Source organism: Argentina silus (assembly GCF_951799395.1).
Source record: "Argentina silus genome assembly, chromosome: 2".
NCBI classification, from domain to species: domain Eukaryota; kingdom Metazoa; phylum Chordata; class Actinopteri; order Argentiniformes; family Argentinidae; genus Argentina; species Argentina silus.
Window position 1 is genome coordinate 5571894 of NC_139656.1, and position 17323 is coordinate 5589216.

At 45.5% G+C, this 17323-nt stretch overlaps 2 protein-coding genes across 5 annotated transcripts in view; both read left to right on the plus strand.

Moving 5' to 3' along the window:
* Nucleotides 1-11026, plus strand: part of tiam1a (TIAM Rac1 associated GEF 1a) — a 68807-nt gene extending 57781 nt beyond the window's left edge. For both annotated transcript variants that reach the window (XM_083687450.1, XM_083687449.1), the window contains exons 18-29: nt 3211-3426; nt 3687-3755; nt 3920-4045; nt 4286-4394; nt 4871-5050; nt 5349-5467; nt 5578-5686; nt 6432-6490; nt 6932-7028; nt 7830-7917; nt 8022-8194; nt 8405-11026. In XM_083687450.1, the coding sequence (XP_083543576.1) occupies nt 3211-3426; nt 3687-3755; nt 3920-4045; nt 4286-4394; nt 4871-5050; nt 5349-5467; nt 5578-5686; nt 6432-6490; nt 6932-7028; nt 7830-7917; nt 8022-8194; nt 8405-9096 (2037 nt within the window). In that variant the 3' untranslated portion in view covers nt 9097-11026. The remainder of the gene's footprint in view (nt 1-3210; nt 3427-3686; nt 3756-3919; nt 4046-4285; nt 4395-4870; nt 5051-5348; nt 5468-5577; nt 5687-6431; nt 6491-6931; nt 7029-7829; nt 7918-8021; nt 8195-8404) is intronic.
* A 1687-nt stretch (nt 11027-12713) lies between these two features.
* The window catches only part of grik1a (glutamate receptor, ionotropic, kainate 1a), a gene marked incomplete at its 5' end in the record, with an annotated part of 37409 nt that continues 32799 nt past the window's right edge, over nt 12714-17323 (plus strand). The window contains one exon of one of the 3 annotated variants that reach the window (XM_083690652.1): nt 12714-12807. In XM_083690652.1, the coding sequence (XP_083546778.1) occupies nt 12726-12807 (82 nt within the window). The remainder of the gene's footprint in view (nt 12808-17323) is intronic. The other 2 variants (XM_083690651.1, XM_083690650.1) reach the window with 2 other exon arrangements.

Genomic DNA, 17323 nt, shown 5'->3' on the forward strand with positions numbered 1-17323 from the left:
TAGGTGTGTGTGTGGGTGAGTGTAGGTGTGATGTGTGCGTGGATGGTTGTGCGTGTCTGTGGGTTTGAGTTCCACTGATTTTCACTAATGCTGTTATGTAACTTCTCGTGGTGGGCAGGGTATAGATATGTTATTAAGGATATGTGTACTGCAGGCCTGTTTGTGTGTGTGTGTGTGTGTGTGTGTTTGGTTGTGTGTGTGTTTAGTTGTGTTTCATGTGTTTTGGCTTCTGTATTCTCTCCACATACTTGCTTGCCTGCTCATTAACTCTGAGGACATTGCCGCTTGTGTTCTCCGTAGCATGTTCGATTCCAGTCAGCGTCCCCTCCCTCCTCTGTCTGATAATTACTCTGACCCTAGCTAACACTCACCATCTGTCACTGGCACCTCCGGCTGTCCATGGCCATTAGAAGCCACCTGCAAGGCCGTGTGTCATTGCTCCGTTTGATGTGCCTGTGTGACCCGTGCAAGGACTTACAGCCCTGTCAGACAATTATTCAATCATATTTTATGCAGGGTGGTCCCACTGAGACCAAGGTCTCTTTTTCAGGAGAGCCCTGCTTACGTGAACAGATACGACACGAAATGACATTGCGTTACGTCAGCCTGAACGACACACGGGACATGACCTGACTGACACTTTGAGTTTGTGTTCGTGAACAAAGTGTGATGGAGACGGATCCCTGCGTCCAGATTCTCAACCTCCACCCCCCCCCCCCCCCCCCCCCTCTCTCTCTCTTGTTTTCCAACCCTCTCTTTCTCTCTCCTCCTCTATATCCCCCTCTGTCCTTGGGAATGCGCTGGGGAGTTCTGCCCATTGTACCCTGTGTATATTTATATATATATAAATATGTAATATAGATATTTATACCTCAGTGCCTCAGGTGTAAAATAGAACACAGCTCTGTATGTATAGAGGTGAACAAGACTGATGGGGGACAGGGAGACTGTCTTGTGAATACCGAGGGACAGGGAGACTGTCTTGTGAATACCTGAGGGACAGGGAGACTGTCTTGTGAATACCCGGGGGACAGGGAGACTGTCTTGTGAATACCGAAATACAGGGAGACAGTCTTCGGGATGATATATATATTTTTTTTCAGTAAGCCTAGGTTTGTAGGTTCTGCGTAAGAAGTGCTGACAATGCCCTCCTAATGCTCAACCCTGTACAGGTATGTGAGTCTTGTTTCTGTGGATTAGGGTTGGTAGAGCTGAATTATGACTTAAATACTTCCACCAAGATGGAAAACCTTCTAAAAGCGAGAGAGAGAGTGTGTGTGCATGTGTGTGTGTGGGTGGGTAGGTGCGGGTGCGGGTGTGTCAGAGTGGTAGAACTGGTTTGAATATCACAATGGAAAGCCCTCTTGCACCCAACTCCACACAGGAGACACGCCATGCAATCACCAGTGACAGGCCTTGACCTGAGTAGACGAAGCATATCGGTATCACTGTCAATATACTAACCCAGGAGACAAGCCATGGTATCACTCATGGCAACCAATACACACACACACCACACACACACACACACACACACACACCACAGATGGATCCTGTAGTCTGCACAAACTATAACAACTATTGCCAAGTATCTCAGCAAGTTAAAGAGAAGATACTGTGCTGTACCCTTTTAGCTAGTTTATATTACTAACCCTAAGCATTTAACAGTTCATATTACATATAGAAATATATGGAATGATATATACAATATATGACATTCAATGTCATAAACTATCCACTGTTTATTTCCTCTCACACAGTAGGGCTACAGTCCAGGAACCAATAAAATCTCTTTATGTTCTCAGTGGTGGTCTTTATGTGTGTGTGTGTCTGTGTGTGTGTGTGTGTCTCCCATGAGAAAATAATTTCCTTCATTTCCCAGAGCTGAGGTCTGCACAGCTGAGCTCTCAGTCTTATCACAGCTTTTCAGCTGGAGTGCATGCTGCCATTACTAGCTCCCCAGTTCACACTGTGTGTGTGTGTGTGTGTGTGTGTGTGTGTGTGTGTGTGTGTGTGTGTGTGTGTGTGTGTGTGTGTGTGTGTGTGTGTGTGTGTGTGTGTGTGTGTGTGTGTGTGTGTGTGTGTGTGTGTGTGTGTGTGCTGAGCTCATTCATTTTTTTCTCCCAGCATTTTGGGGAGATGCTATCTAATGCTCCTCTAATCCATTCGTCCTGTCTGATCCCAGAGAAGGGTTCTTCTGGGATACCCCCTCCTCCAGCCCCATGTCTGCTCACTACCGCTGGTCGGTGCATCTCTCTGTGTTCTTCTGTGCACAAAGGGATCTGACGTTGAGCTCAAATACTGTACATAGTTGCTGATGAATGCTTATGACAGGAGTGGGAGCAAGCATGTTTCATTCTCATGGTAATTTCGCTATACGTAGCGCGAGAAATATGTCACCTATGTGTTTGTTATATAATCTCAGTTATTTCTATCTCTCTCTCTCTCTCTCTCTCTTTTGCACGTTGCCTACGTCCCTTTGCCCACACACTCACCGAGTTTACTTCAAGGCTTCTGAACCGTGAAGAAAGGATGTGGATGAATCATGCCCCTGTCTATCTGTACACTGTAGAGCGTGGTCTTCTTATTGATTTGGGTGACTGTGAAAGGCATCATCGGATGCCAGGTTTACTGCAGCATGTGTAAAGGTTTTTGGGGAGAAGCAACTCACCCCAGCTTGTCTCCCAGTACATTGCAACACTTGTCAAACCATCTCATATCTCACACTCTCATCATGAGATCTCAGATGGTCCTTGTAAGCCAGGCTTGTTTGTGTAGGAGTGATGTTAGATAACAGCCATTCTTGGAGCCTTAGGGAGAGAGAGGGAGTGTTCTATCCTGAGCACATGACCATGACTCCACCCCCGGCCCTGCCATCCCTGGCACATCTGATCGTGCCTGGCATTCTTTAGTGAGGTGGTGGGGCACTCTCTCCTTGGGCTGTGCTATAGGTGTGTGTGTGTGTGTGGGTGTGTGAGCACAGTTTTTGTGTGAAAAATACATTTGGTCTCAGGTGTGGCCAACTGAGTATATTCCAAAAAGATGCGGGGTACCATCAGTTTCCATGGTAACGCCTATCTGTGGATGACTGTTTGTTTTCTCAAGGAAATTGAGTGGGTTTGCATAGGAGGTGGATGACTATTGTTTCTAGGCCAAATTTAGAAAATCAATTTGCCTTTTTGAATATTCTCTCTCTCTCTCTCTCTACAGAGTACAGAGCAGGTCACTGCTTTCTGCCGCAGTCTTCATGACATGAATCCCCCGGAGTGCCCTGTGTCGTCCTCCTCTTCCTCCTCCTCCCTCTCTCCCAGCCCTGTGTCTGCTCTGCCACCCCCTGGTACTGCCGCTCAGAGACAGCTCTCCCACGCAGACAAACTACGGAAGGTCATCAACGAACTGGTGGAGACTGAGAGAACCTACGTCAAAGTAAGCACTAAACCCTTATTAGATTTGTGTCTGTGTGTGTGTATGTATTTGTGTGAGTGTGTGTGTGTGTGCGTGCATCCGATGAGGATTTAGCTGACGCCAGTGTGAGACCTGTGTATAAGCTGCTTGAATTGGCACTGCTCACATTTGATTAGAGAGTGACTGCTGGCAAAGCCTGCTGCATTAGACCCACCGATGGTGATGACTGACACACACACAGACACACACACACTGAATATTACTTGACATGTTTGTTTCAGGACCTGAGCTGTCTCATAGAGCGCTACCTCACCCCCCTGCAGAAGGAAAGCTTCCTCACTCAAGATGAGGTAAGGCAACATTCATAGGCACTTTGGCTGTTAGATGGTTTCTTGATCTATTGCAAAGATATGAACTCTGGCTGTATTACAGCTTTATTCTTGGATACAGTAAGTGGAGCATTGTGTGTGTGTGTGTGTGTGTGTGTGTGTGTGTGTCTGTCTCTGTCTCCTAGCTGGATGTTCTGTTTGGGAACCTTGGGGAGATGGTGGAGTTCCAGGTGGAGTTTCTGCGGACTCTGGAGGATGGGACCAGATTGGTGCCTGACCTGGAGCGACTGGAGAGGGTCCAACAGTTCAAGGTGAAAGCATTTCACTCACCTTAAGAACTTATTTGACTTCTGTAAGATTGCTTCAGATTAAATTTGAGCAATTTCACCATTTTTTTTCTCTATGGATCAATTTCAAAGCAACGGAATGTGTTTGCATACTAGGCAATGGGAAACTGAATGTTTTTGAAAGTTACACATACAGAAACAGTGAGTTGAAACATGAGTATTTAACATATTTTGAATATGTACAACTGTCATGTCTCTCTATAGAAAGTGCTGTTTTCCCTGGGCGGATCGTTCCTGTACTATGCTGACCGCTTCAAGATCTACAGTGCTTTCTGTGCCAGCCACACTAAAGTTCCCAAGGTCCTGGCCAAAGGTACGGTCATAACATGCTCCTAACATGGACGACAAATTGACAGTGCTTCTGAGGTGAATCTAATCCATCTAGTATAGAATAATATAGATTAATCGATAATATAGAATGAGAATAACACTAGAGTGGGATATCAAGAGAGATTGATGAAGGGGGGGGGGAGCCAGAAGTGAAAAAGAGCATCACAAGTGAGTGTACATGTTGTCAGCCATCTTGGCACCTCTGACACTGTGACCTCCTCACTCTCATTGTCATCATTCAAGCATGACAGCATGTATTTAGGACATTGAGTTAACACAGTGAGTCCTGCTGATACTGTAGACTTTCCTACATTGGTTTGTCAACAAAACATGTTTTTTTAACAAAAGAGTTTAAAGAAAGAAAAAAAAAAGAGTGAAAATCGTTTGTATGGAGTACAGTATGTAGTATTCACAGTATGGAGTGGTCTCTTCTTGTGGTTTGTATCATTCCCCCTCCAGCTAAGACAGACCCAGAATTCAAGGCGTTCCTGGCTGAGAGGAACCCCAGACAGCAGCACTCTTCCACCCTGGAGTCGTACCTGATCAAGCCCATCCAGAGAGTACTGAAGTACCCACTACTGCTGAGGGAGCTCTACTCCCTCACAGACCCAGACAGCGAGGAACATTACCACCTAGACGGTGAGGAGTGTGTGTGTGTGTGTGCGTGTGTGTGTGTGTGTGTGCGCGCGCGTGTGTGCGTGCGTGTATGCGAGACAGAACTGAAGTACCCACTGATGCTAAAACTACAACTACAGTCACTACCCCCTGAATCAAGGCATGGGGGACTTTGTGGCCGTGAGTGTATGATTGTTTGTAATGTACGTCACTATTCTCCCGTGTACTACATGTTATAATGTGTGTTCGGTTCGGTTGGTTGTTGCTGTGTGTGAAGTGTGTTGACAAGGTGTGTAACCTCCCTCCCCTTCTCTCCCTCCAGTTGCGATGAAGGCCATGAACAAGGTCGCGAGCCACATCAACGAGATGCAGAAGCTCCACGAGGAATACGGAGCCGTGTTTGATCAACTCATCAACGACCAGACCGCTGACAAGAAAGAGGTGAGAGTCATATGACCTTAGTCATAACAGTGAGAATGGTTGCTATGTTACCTAGATTGTACAGTCAGTAATAATAAAACGCTGTGGGTCTCTCTCTGTGTGTCCCCCAGGTGGCTGATCTCTCCATGGGGGATCTGTTGCTTCATGCCACGGTGGTGTGGATCAACCCGCCCTCCTCCCTGGTCAAGGGGAAGAAAGACCCTGAGCTGGCTGCCTTCGGTGAGGCTTGAGTTTTACTCAAGGCACCCGGTGCAAAAACAATACATTTATATACAGTGCTGTCAAATGGTATTATGTCTGAAGCAGGGATAAGAGTACTTTTCCGTTCTAAAATTGCATATGATATAGACACGTATGATATACTGTTCATACTGTTTATATTTTTTAGTACTTCTATTTTATTTTATTCTATTTTAAAACGTATTGTTGCACTCCTCTGTGGCACTGTCACTTTTGCATTTCACTGTATACTTGTATGCACGTGACAAATAAAGAATCTTGAATCTTGATATATAGTAGATTGCATGAAGGTTCTCTGATGATGGATATGATGTTGTGTTTTCCACTTAAATTGTGTTATTTCTTCTGCTAGTATTATATGATATAGTTTCCTGAAAGGCCAGCCAGGCCCTTTAACAGGGTCTGAAACCCCCTCTTTCAATACGCTCTTAAGGCATAAATATTACAGCATTTTTACAAGCTCCTACTGATGGGCTTTCCCCCGATAGAACTATTACTGTACATGACGTGACTGTGGTCCATTTTCAGTTTGTGTTGCTGGAGTATTAGTGGTTTCATAAGCAGCTTTCCACAAATGCTGTCCCTAAAAGCATATGCTCCAAGCTCTACTGTAGTGAATGGTATATGCCAGAGATTTTATTAGATTTAAATTTGAGTGCATCAAAATCTAATGCGATCTCACCCCCTCTCTTTCCATCCCATCCCTTTCTTTCTTGTCTTTCAGTGTTTAAGACTGCGGTTGTCTTTGTGTACAAAGATTGCTCCAAGCAAAGGAAGAAAATTGTGAGTGCCATTTTGACCATTTCCCTTCAAAAAGCACAGGCAGCGCAGGCAGCGACCATGGACTGCCTTCTGTAATGTTTTTTTTAAAATGAGCAGGCTTTTAGTTTTGAACGGGCACAATGGGACCATCAGCCACATTTTAAGTTAATGCCCCTCTCCTGAATACATCTCCTGAATACAGTAGATTACTCTTGTGAAATAGAGTGGAAATATAACCTGGATATCACAGACTTCTCTAATGCACTCTCCATACTGTAGTATAGTAGGTGGACTCTTTAAAAGGTTACCTCGGACTGGCTCGACTGTACCAAGTCCCTCTGCTGTAATGCAGGTGTATAGCACTTCATCTCCTTGTTATTGCTCTGTGTCCAACCCTGTGTGTGTGTGTGTGTGTGTGTGTGTGTGTGTGTGTGTGTGTGTGTGTGTGTGTGTGTTTTTCAGGGCGGGTCTCACCGGGCCTCTGTGGCAGATGAGAGGGATCCCTTCCGCTTCCGTCACATGATCTCAACGGACTCCCTCCAAGTCCGCGCTCTCGCAAGTACGTCTCCCCTCACCTCACCTCCCTCTCCTACTGCTGCAGCCTAGACCCCATGAAGCCTCCATTTCTCAATGTCTTTCCCACAGTACCCACCTCTTTTGAATCCCCCAAATCCCAATATCCCAGTTTGGAACTCTTTTACTCATTGTTCTAGTATGTTCTCATTCTTATCTGTGTCATTCTTTGCATACAGATCTCTGTCTCTGTGGTCTCTCGATCTGTCCAGTTTCTCCTCCTTTTCAAACTGTTTCATGTTGAAACTCCTCCCTCGCTTTCTTTTGTTGGGGGAGTGAGTATAGTGTATATTTGATGAGAATTAGAGCCGTACCCCAAAGGATAGTTCCATCTCCCTTACTGTGGGGGGGTACCCTAACGTAACCCTCCATATGAGGGGTCAGAACCTAACTTGATAATCCTGAGGTCGTTATCCTGCCTGAGGGTTCACAACCCCAACTCGAAGCCCCTGGGTCTGGATCCTATGACCTGATGTTCTGAGAGAGGGTCCAGAGGGACTGGATCCTAACCAGTGGTTGGGCTCACTGTCCTCTCCCACAGTCAGACAGGAGATTATTGTGATAAATGTCAAAGACGTCAGCCCAGCTCCGTCTACTCACACAGTCTCATCCTCTTACAGACAGACCTTAAATAACCTCTCTCTGGGGTTTGTACGTGTCTGGGTGATCATAGGGGATTTCGTGAGCAGAGGCAGGGAATGATTTGATACATTCTCTAAATATAGGTTACATATTTTCAGACAATAAATGGGACCCTGAAATATGTTCTCTCTCTCTCTCTCGTTAGACTCTGAGGGCACAGCGATGTGTGAGATCGTTCATGTGAAGTCGGAGTCCGAGGGAAGACCAGAGAGAACCTTTCACCTATGCTGCAGGTGAGCTGTGACATCATGATATGCTTCAGAGTCATTTTACAACTGCCACTGAGTATTGCCTAAAGTGTGTGTGTGTGTGTTTGTGTGTGTGTGTCCCATCACAGCTCTCCGGAGAGTAAGAAGGATGTTCTGAAGGCGGTCCACTCCATCCTGAGGGACAAACAGCGTCGTCAGATGTTGAAGACAGAGTCTCTGCCCCCCAACCAGCAGTATGTTCCGTTCGGTGGAAAACGCCTGTGTGCCCTCAAAGGAGCGCGGCCAGCTATGAACCGAGCAGGTGAGAGGTCATACATACACCTGATGGGTGAAGAGTTCTACATGTCCATCACCTGCAGAAAAATGGAAGGAAAGATCCCTGCTCTTCCCATGTACTGTACTTAGCGATCAATGAGGATCAGTCCCAGTTGCTATGTATTTTGTCATCAGTTCCCTCTGATAACTGCTCTATAATACAGCATCTCTCTCTTCTGTCTGTCTCTGTGTTTAGTCTCCACCCCGTCTCGCACCCTGGGCCGCAGGAAGCTGGTGAGGAACCGCTTCACCATCGACACCGACCTTGTTTTCCATGGCGGCAACAACAACGACAACGACTCCGACCCCTCCCACAGTCCCTCTGACCCTTCCTACCAGCTTCCGCCTTCCCAGCATCCCCTGCTCCAATCCCAGAAGCCTCAGGGTGGGGACACAGACCGCTGGGTGGAGGAGCAGTTTGACCTTGGGCGCTATGACGACCAGGGGGAGGAGGGCCAGGTGAAGGAGACGGACATCCTGAGTGATGATGATGAGTACTGTAAATCTGTGAGAGCCTCGTCTGCAGAGACTAGCAACCTGGAGAGGAAGATGGAGGGAGTCTCCCTGGAGGAGGAGAGGAAGAAGGGAGAGGATAGGAGCCAGAACCAGGACAGAGGGGTAGAAGAGGAGAGGATTCAGAACAGGGGGACTGCGGAGGGACTTATCCAGGATACCCAGAGTGGGGAGGATATTGACCCGATACCCGCTCCTGAGCATCATGACTCGGCCCTGTCCCCCTGTGCTGCTGCCACGCGGTCCCCGGCCCCCCCTATGAAGTTGACCCCCCTGAGGAAGCAGTGTGCAGTGGAGGGGGCAGCAGAGAGAGGTGATGTGATCTGGGTGCGACGGGACGACTACGCAAATGGACGCAACAGCGACGTCTTCTGAGGGTGAACGAGGGATCATCAAGAGAAAGAAAAAGAGAAGCAGAAATATGACTGTGTTCACACAAGCTTTAAAAAAGGAGGCTTTTGAAGAGAGGACATGTACAGAAGGAGAAAGGCCTCAACATCACCGTCCTTAATGCCCCCCCCCCCCCCCCCCCCACACACACACACACCCCCCCACACACACCTGCACCTTCCCTTCCATACTTACCCCTCCATCTCTCCCCTCTTCTTCATCATTGACTATGCTCTGACAATCCTGAAATCCTGAGAGTCCAGTGTATAGCTTCTCCTGGTTGAACTCTGTCTAGGGCTTCCTCATAGAGTGACACTGGCTCACTGACCCACACTGCTCAAACTGTATCAGAAGGGAGAGGGGCCATATTTAAACACGCACACACGGGTAATCGCTGACCTGTGGAACTGTACATGGATCTATGAACAGGAACTCTTACTGACTGGACCGTGATGATGCATACAGTATATACAGAGAGAGAGACAGAGAGACAGACAGAGACAGACAGAGACAGACAGAGACAGACAGAGACAGAGAGAGACAGAGAGAGAGAGACAGAGACTCCAGGCAGCTACTGTACCATACACACATCACTGGACTGACATCATCACTGAACTACGACCTTCTTGCCAAAAATGTCTATTTTTAAACAGGAATGTGGGTCTTATTTTTGCTCTCAGACTCAGAATCTGTGTTTGTATTTAACACTCAAGGGCTGTGTGTTACATAACTGTTGTTCAGGGGCTTTTGGCTTAAGACTGCTGTGTAAAATATAATCATTAGCTTTATTGCGCTTCTACTGTTTAACTCAATATTGGCTGCACACTGGTGAACTGTCAGCAGCACAATAGCGCTATATCTTTCTATAATGCATTCCTTGGAAGCACACTCAACACACTCTTTGAACATATCTGTTTTAATCTAGATTCTGCCTGTAGATTTTTAAAACAAATCTATCAGTTTTATTGTTTTCATTTTTTTTTTATTTCTGTTTACATGATATCCAACTGTCCAGTATTAATAGTCAACCCTCCTCCTCAAAGGGAACATATATGAAATAATAATAATACCATTCCTGTTTTACTTGAATTGTCTTAGAATTTAGTTTGAAAGGAAACATTCTACAGAAGCCTGTTACTGACTGCAACTCACCACCCTATGCAGACTGCCAACCGTACTGTTGAGTTAGTCTTTGCTGACTAACCTAGCCTGGCACCGATCTCGGCTTTAAACTTCTTCTGTCGTTGTTGTGTCAAACAGCATTACAATCACAAAGCAGTTGGCTACCAAACACACTGGTGACCAGATTAGAAATCATTACAATTGAAATAGAACAAACCCCTAACAGTGTCCCTATCACTTTCTTTCCAACACTTTGGAAAACGTACAATTACTGTACTTTCTCACCCAAGGCTGCGCTGCTTTTAAAGCTATCTACTCATCACACCAACACAGATTGCTGTCATTCAACATACATATGGACTGGTGCACCTTTATGGATGTATTGAAACTGCACTTATAATGTAATCTTGAGGTAGAATCTGAGAGACCTTCGGGTCAATAAGAGAAAGCATAGAGTACGGGACCACATGCAAGCCTTTCTGAAACTAAGGGGTCAAAACATTAGTTATTATTATTATTATTGTTGTTGTTATTGTCTTTATTAATAATTATGTTTATGATGATATGTTAGGCTTAGCACACAGGGCAAATAAATCTATTTTTAAACAAGTAGGACCTATCCCTGCGATTGTGAAGTACAATCACATGTCTATAAAGGTGAAATTTGTGAGAGCTCCTTTGACTTTCCCCTTTGCATTTTTAAAACTGTGTTCGTACATAAGACTGTGGATTATCATTATTACTATTATTACTATTGCTGTCATTATCATGGAATACATTTTCTTAACTTATATTTTGTCTGTGCTGTCCTTTTTTTGTACTAGTTACTTTAGAGTCTTATGTATGGTAAGTGAAGTACATTTGAATGGCCTCTAGATGACAGTAATACATCTTGGGCATGATACACGTCACTAATCTCAATCATCTAAAAAGTGGCTTCCTCTCCTATTCTCCCGACCATACACCCATTCCTTCATCTACAAAAACAGTATGTGAGGTGTAATATTGCAGGGAAGAACCCTCATTGGTTTTGATTTCATCCTCTCAGTTCTTACAGTCCTATGCAGATGAAAGAAAGGAGATGAGCAAATACAGTCAAATGTCCTCCAGGTGAGCTGCACAATGAACATGTTCCTATTGTGGAAGAGATCTAAGATCAACATATGCAGGAGCCAGAATACATAAAGGCAAGGTTCAAGTACCTTGCCTTTCCTTACCTAGTTAATTTGTGGTGCACTAACCTGTTGAACATTGTACCTTGGTTTGCTGAGATGGTGGGCCTATCTCTTCAACTTTGAATTGTACTTTTTCACTTTTTGTTTTTAATTTATCACTGTGATTGTGTAACAACGTTATTCTTGGGAGGTGTGGTTCTCTATTTCTCGTTCTGGATAAATCTTTACTAAAATGCTCTTCTTCAACACCTCTTCTTCCTCTACAAATTACAAACTATGACAAATTAAACTTTCCCAGGCATAATCAACTACGTAGCTTCTAAACCACTAATTTCCATGTCGATGTCGAGCGTTTGATTCTGTTCCTGCAAAGGTGGAGCAAGATGTTGGCCACCAGATGGTGATAAGCAACCAGTTTCAAATTCGATGTGATGAAATGCACTATTGCTTAGGTCAATGTTAGGTAAACTGAGCTCTGTAGTAGCCACAGTAGTAGGGGATGTTGGAACTTCATATAGGGCTACGAAGATAAATGTCCGGATGAAATGAATGTGTATTAATCTTTATTAATTTAAAACAAAATAGCTTCTATGTTGTGTTTTACTGTAAGGCCTATCACCAAAGTAATTATTTGTTAAAGGCTACACAATCTTTATGAAATATCAGTAGAATAGCGGGTAAACAATTGGTGTCACTGAAACTTCTGTGTTTGTTGGAAATTAACAACAGGTTGACCAACTGTGACTGATAGCTTTCTCTTACCGTGTGTGTGCTGTGCGGGGTAGTTCATAATCTGGTGGTAGCCTATAGCATCACCGCGCGTCCTGAGGATTATACCCGCTCTCATCAGGACCAGGGCAGAAAGAGAGACTGCTGAGATGCTAAATTCTAAAGATTATTTATCAGATACTTCTCCAGTCTGCGCTCCTGCCCCTGTGCACGGGCATCACAGGGTCAGATTGGTCCGTTCGTGCCCAGAGTCCAGTGAATGAGCGCGCGCGGAATTGCCCTCGTACCCGCTTCCCACAGTATTTTGTGCGTTTTGTTTTAATGAGCTTGCTAAACGAGCAATAATTGGATCTATATTGCAATAACGTTTGTATGAGAAAGTATCGCTCTGAAATAATGGGGTAGGTAACCAAAGGGCATTGAGTTGACGCGCAAAAGGGAGTTCAGTGAACAGTGGGAGCTTTTTTTCAATCTCCTGAAGGCGATGGGGAAGGGACGCCAGTTACTTCATAGCACGGATATGAGCTTTTTCATTCTCTCAGTATGAACCAAGCGCTACGGAGATATGTGAAGTTCGACTACAGGACCATGGAGAGAAGGAAGAGGCTACTACTCAGTCTATTCTGTATGGCACAGTTTGGCCTGAGTTCACAGCAAGTCCTTAGAATCGGTGAGTGAGTCCTCATGGCAATATAATAGCCTAACCATTACAATGATTTAAGTGTTTTTATAATAAGTGAAACGCTTGAGATTGAGTGGTGCTTGTGCATGTGTAATGACCATATAATAACTTTTAGAGCACTGTAATAACGACGTAGGCTATACTGTAGCGCAGATACAGGTCAGTCTGCAGCAGTGGGTCAAGACAAACTTCCGAGAGGTTTATTTTCAATGTGTACCTTTTAAAATGTAAATATATTTGATCTGAAGTTGTGGGCTATTTCGTATAGGATGACAATCTGTGGCCGGGTGGTCCAGTAACCTAGTATATTTTTGATACAGCATGCAATTGGATAATGATTATTCTTTTTTGGGGGCCTTTAGGCACATTAGCCCAAATATTTCCACCATGAACGCAGCCATATGGCACCTTTCACTTAACCTTCCGTTGTGTCGTCGCCGTGAGTGAACCCGCTAGTTCCATCGTCCGTCTGTTTCTTTCTCTCCCGCGGACGCGCACCCGGTAAATCCCCCGGGCTGTTTTTAACGACCCCCGCTAAGCTTCTTTTCAGCGAAATGTCTGATTAGACTCCCTCCCGAAAGAAAGATTGGACTTCCACCGAAAACAGAGGTCGCGTCACCCTCGCTCCCAACCGCCTTCTCCGTTTTGTTTTACTAATGATGACAACTAATGATAATGATCATAATGATCACCAAAACTCACCGAGTTAATTAACACTCATCCTGAACTTCCCGCCCCCCTTTACAAACACATCTTACAATCGTTAAGCGTACCTCACACTGGCATTGCTTAGGCTGGTATTGAATGTGGCTCTCCTGCTCCTGCTTGCCAAACCTAAACATCTACCTTTAGACCAAGAGGACATGTCTGTCTACAAGTCCCCAGACAACTCTGCTAGATCGGCTCTCATTTGGTCCCCTCCTCCATGGAGAGACCCATCCCTAGTGTCCCTAGTATCAAACTCTGGTCTCCCGAGAATATTCTTGTGGTCAAAGGATGACATTCAGACTTCCATAAGTCTCCAGCCAGTTCCAAACCACCTCCACTACCTGCCATTGATCTAGGGCAGCTGAACATATCAGCTGTGTCCCACCATGGAGATGAGGGATGATGTACAGTAGGCTGCTGGACACACACACACACACACACACACACACACACACACACACACACTATCCTGCTTTACAGTATACTATATGCACTTATTCTTCATAATTATGAGCTCTAGGGCTTGGGGACACACACATTCACTGTTCCAGTGCATTAGCTAACTCCTCTTGGAGTGTAGCCTTTGCTGAGACAGCTAAGTCCTGTGGGTATAGCCTTTGTCTTTACGTGCAATTGCAATAGAATTAGAGAGGCAGGGACAGGAGGTGTGACTCCGTTCTAACAGATCAGTAACATACATACACAGATAATAGATGTGATGTGAAAAATTATTGATTCCTTTGCGTAGCTCACAAACTGAAACCCTGTGGGACACTCATGATCACATACACACACACACACACACACACACACACACACACACACACACACACACACACACACACACACACACACACACACTCCTGTGTCCCCAGTCTGAGATACATTCCTCAACGCAGCACAACGCAGTGCCTAGTTACAGATGCTCAGCCTGCAATGACACAACTATCAATCATTGAGGTATAGGGAGGATTGAGAACGTAATCATCCATAACACCACTGTCATAGTCAGTCTATGGAGGGGTGTTGAGAGAGAAGCTGGCCTAGATCAGAGAAGGTGCCCTATCAGTGATAGGACCAGGTGGTGATGACTGATGAGGAGTATCCATTAACTATTTGAGCGTCTCTGTGTCAAGGAATGGATCGTAATAGAATGAGAGGGTCATAGATAGGAGATTGATTGATTGCATGAGTGGAGAGACGGTTGTCACTGTGTAGGTGAATGGAGTAACATGACGTTGCCCCCAAGTGAAGTACCTGATCTTGCATTGCAATGGTTTAAATGGTTTTAGGATTGGAGAGCTGATCCCAGGTCTCTGAATGTGGTCGGCTTCTTCCCAGAGCTCAAGCTCTAGTTGAATGAGTTGCAGTTGCGTGCGTGCGTGCGTGTGCGTGCGTGCGTGCGTGCGTGCGTGCGTGCGTGCGTGCGTGCGTGTGTTTGGTGGGTGAGTGTGTGACGCATTCACAGACTTGAAACGCTAAGGCTGACTCTTTCAATGGACTTTCCTTCACCCAGCATTTAACACAGTCTGAAATCACATTTTGACGTTCACATTTCCCTGCAATTACCATGGCTTTTTTCTCTCTTTTCTACTTTGGTGAAGATCTCTGTGTGATGGTCCAGTCTCTCCTGTGCATGTATGTATGCTGTTGACAGAGACGAGACTGCATGAATTTGAATGAGGTGGAAATTAGTTGAGTTTTATAGTGACACACTGGGGCCATCTTTAAGTGTGTTTGAGAGAGAGAGAGAGAGAGAGAGAGAGAGAGAGAGAGAGAGAGAGAGAGAGAGACGGAGGGAAGGAGGGAGAGAGAGAGGAGTAGAGAGAGCAGGGGGGAGGTAGAGTGGAGAGACAGATGCTGTGAATAGAGGGAAAGCAAGATATTGTAGTAGAAAAGTGGGAATGAGAGAGGTGGGAGTGGGGAGTGGGGTACTTCAGCCAAGTACACAGTATTACAGCAATTAAGCATGAGATTCCCCAGTGTACCTGATGTGAAAATGCTTCAGAACATTACAAAGACAAACTGAATGTTTTGGCCCTCGTTTAACGAGATGACGCCAGATTCTCTTTTGTTCTCCTCAGCTCCTTAAGAGAACCATGGAGAGGGGGGAGAGAGAGAGAGAGGGGGGGGGGGGGAAATTATGGAGAGGGAGGAGAGGGGGGAGAGAGAGAGAGAGAGAGAGAGAGAGAGAGAGAGAGAGAGAGAGAGAGAGAGAGAGAGAGAGAGAGAGAGAGAGAGAGAGAGAGAGAGAGAGAGAGAGAGAGGGAACCATGGAGAGGGGGGAGAGGGGGAGAGAGAGAGGGGGGGGGGGGGAACCATGGAGAGGGAGGAGAGAGAGAGAGAGGGGGGGGGAAGAGAGAGAGGGAGGAAAGAGAGGGGGGAGAGAGAGAGAGATTATGAGAAAGAGGAAGGGTGAGAGATGGAGAGAAAGCATCTTGCCTGTGTTTTCCTCTTATTTCTCTGCTGAATTAGGGCCTGATTCTCTTTGAGAATGTGTACACTTTGAGAGTCAGCTTCTGCTGCCAATTTTACATACCTTTAATGGAACGTATTTACAAACTCCAATCTCTACTAATATTGAGAGAAATAATCTAGTGACTCTATCCTCAAATAAGTGTTTTGGTGGTATTATGAGAGAACAGTTCATGTGAACCTCTCTGTTTCCACCTTTTTCTCTACCGCCACCTCCTTTCTATTCTATTTCAGTCCTCTCTGTGTGTGTGTGTGTGTGTGTGTGTGTGTGTGTGTGTACACATGGGTGCATGCGTGCGTGCGTGCGGCAGTGGGAGTGACAGGTGAACACATCTCGTTAGATGGGGATGAAAAGGTTGAAGGATATGAGGGTCATAGGGCCCCCCTCTACCTCCGTCTCTCTCTATCCCTCTCTCTACCTCCGTCTCTCTCTGTCTATCATTCTTTCTACCTTTGTCTCTATCTGTCTATCATTCCCTCTACCTCCGTCTCTCTCTGTCTATCATTCTGTCTGTCTCTGTGTTTCATTTCTCCTTTCTAGGTCTTCATTCTTGTCTATTCATACACATCCACCAACCCAAGATTTGTGAAATGTGCTATATCACATTTGCAAAACAATCTCCTCATCAAATCGTGTGCCCCCACACAATAGTATGTGTTTGTTAGTTGTTTTTTTTATTGCAAACGGTGGGTCTGTTTGGAAGTGCTAGGAGGTGGACAGGTCTGAGGAGCCCAGGTGGAACCTAAAGAGATGGGTCAGAGGTGGAAGAAGGGAGTGTTCATGCTGGGGGTACCAGGGTCTTGAATCTGATGCGGAGGGGGGGGGGTGACATGGGAGCATTTGGGAGATTGAACACCAGACAGGCTGTAGCATTTCAGATGAGCTGCAGAGGGCTGGAATGGCGGAGGCGGGGGGAGCCCGATCAGACGTGAGTTACAGTCGTCTGGGAGTGGGAAATGACAAGTGTCTGGACCAGGAGTTGCAATGAATACAGAATTCATTGCAAACAAATTGCCTTGGCCTATTACTGTTGAAACATTCCAAGAAAGCATCTGATATTGTGAAACACAGCATTATACCCCCAGATGAAGTTCCAAATAGTCCTTTCAGGAGTCTAGTCATGGACCACAGATTTATACTTCTAGAGTGTTTGGGACAGAAAATGTATGGTTTTAGTGTCACTGGTTATATGAATTTATTTGGAGTACATAAGTGCAGAATTCAACCATTTATTGTGTTATGTTTTTCAATACTCCAGCAGCCGTGGCAGACTATACTTAGAAAGGAACACTGAATGTTTCACAGCAGAAGGTGATGGTG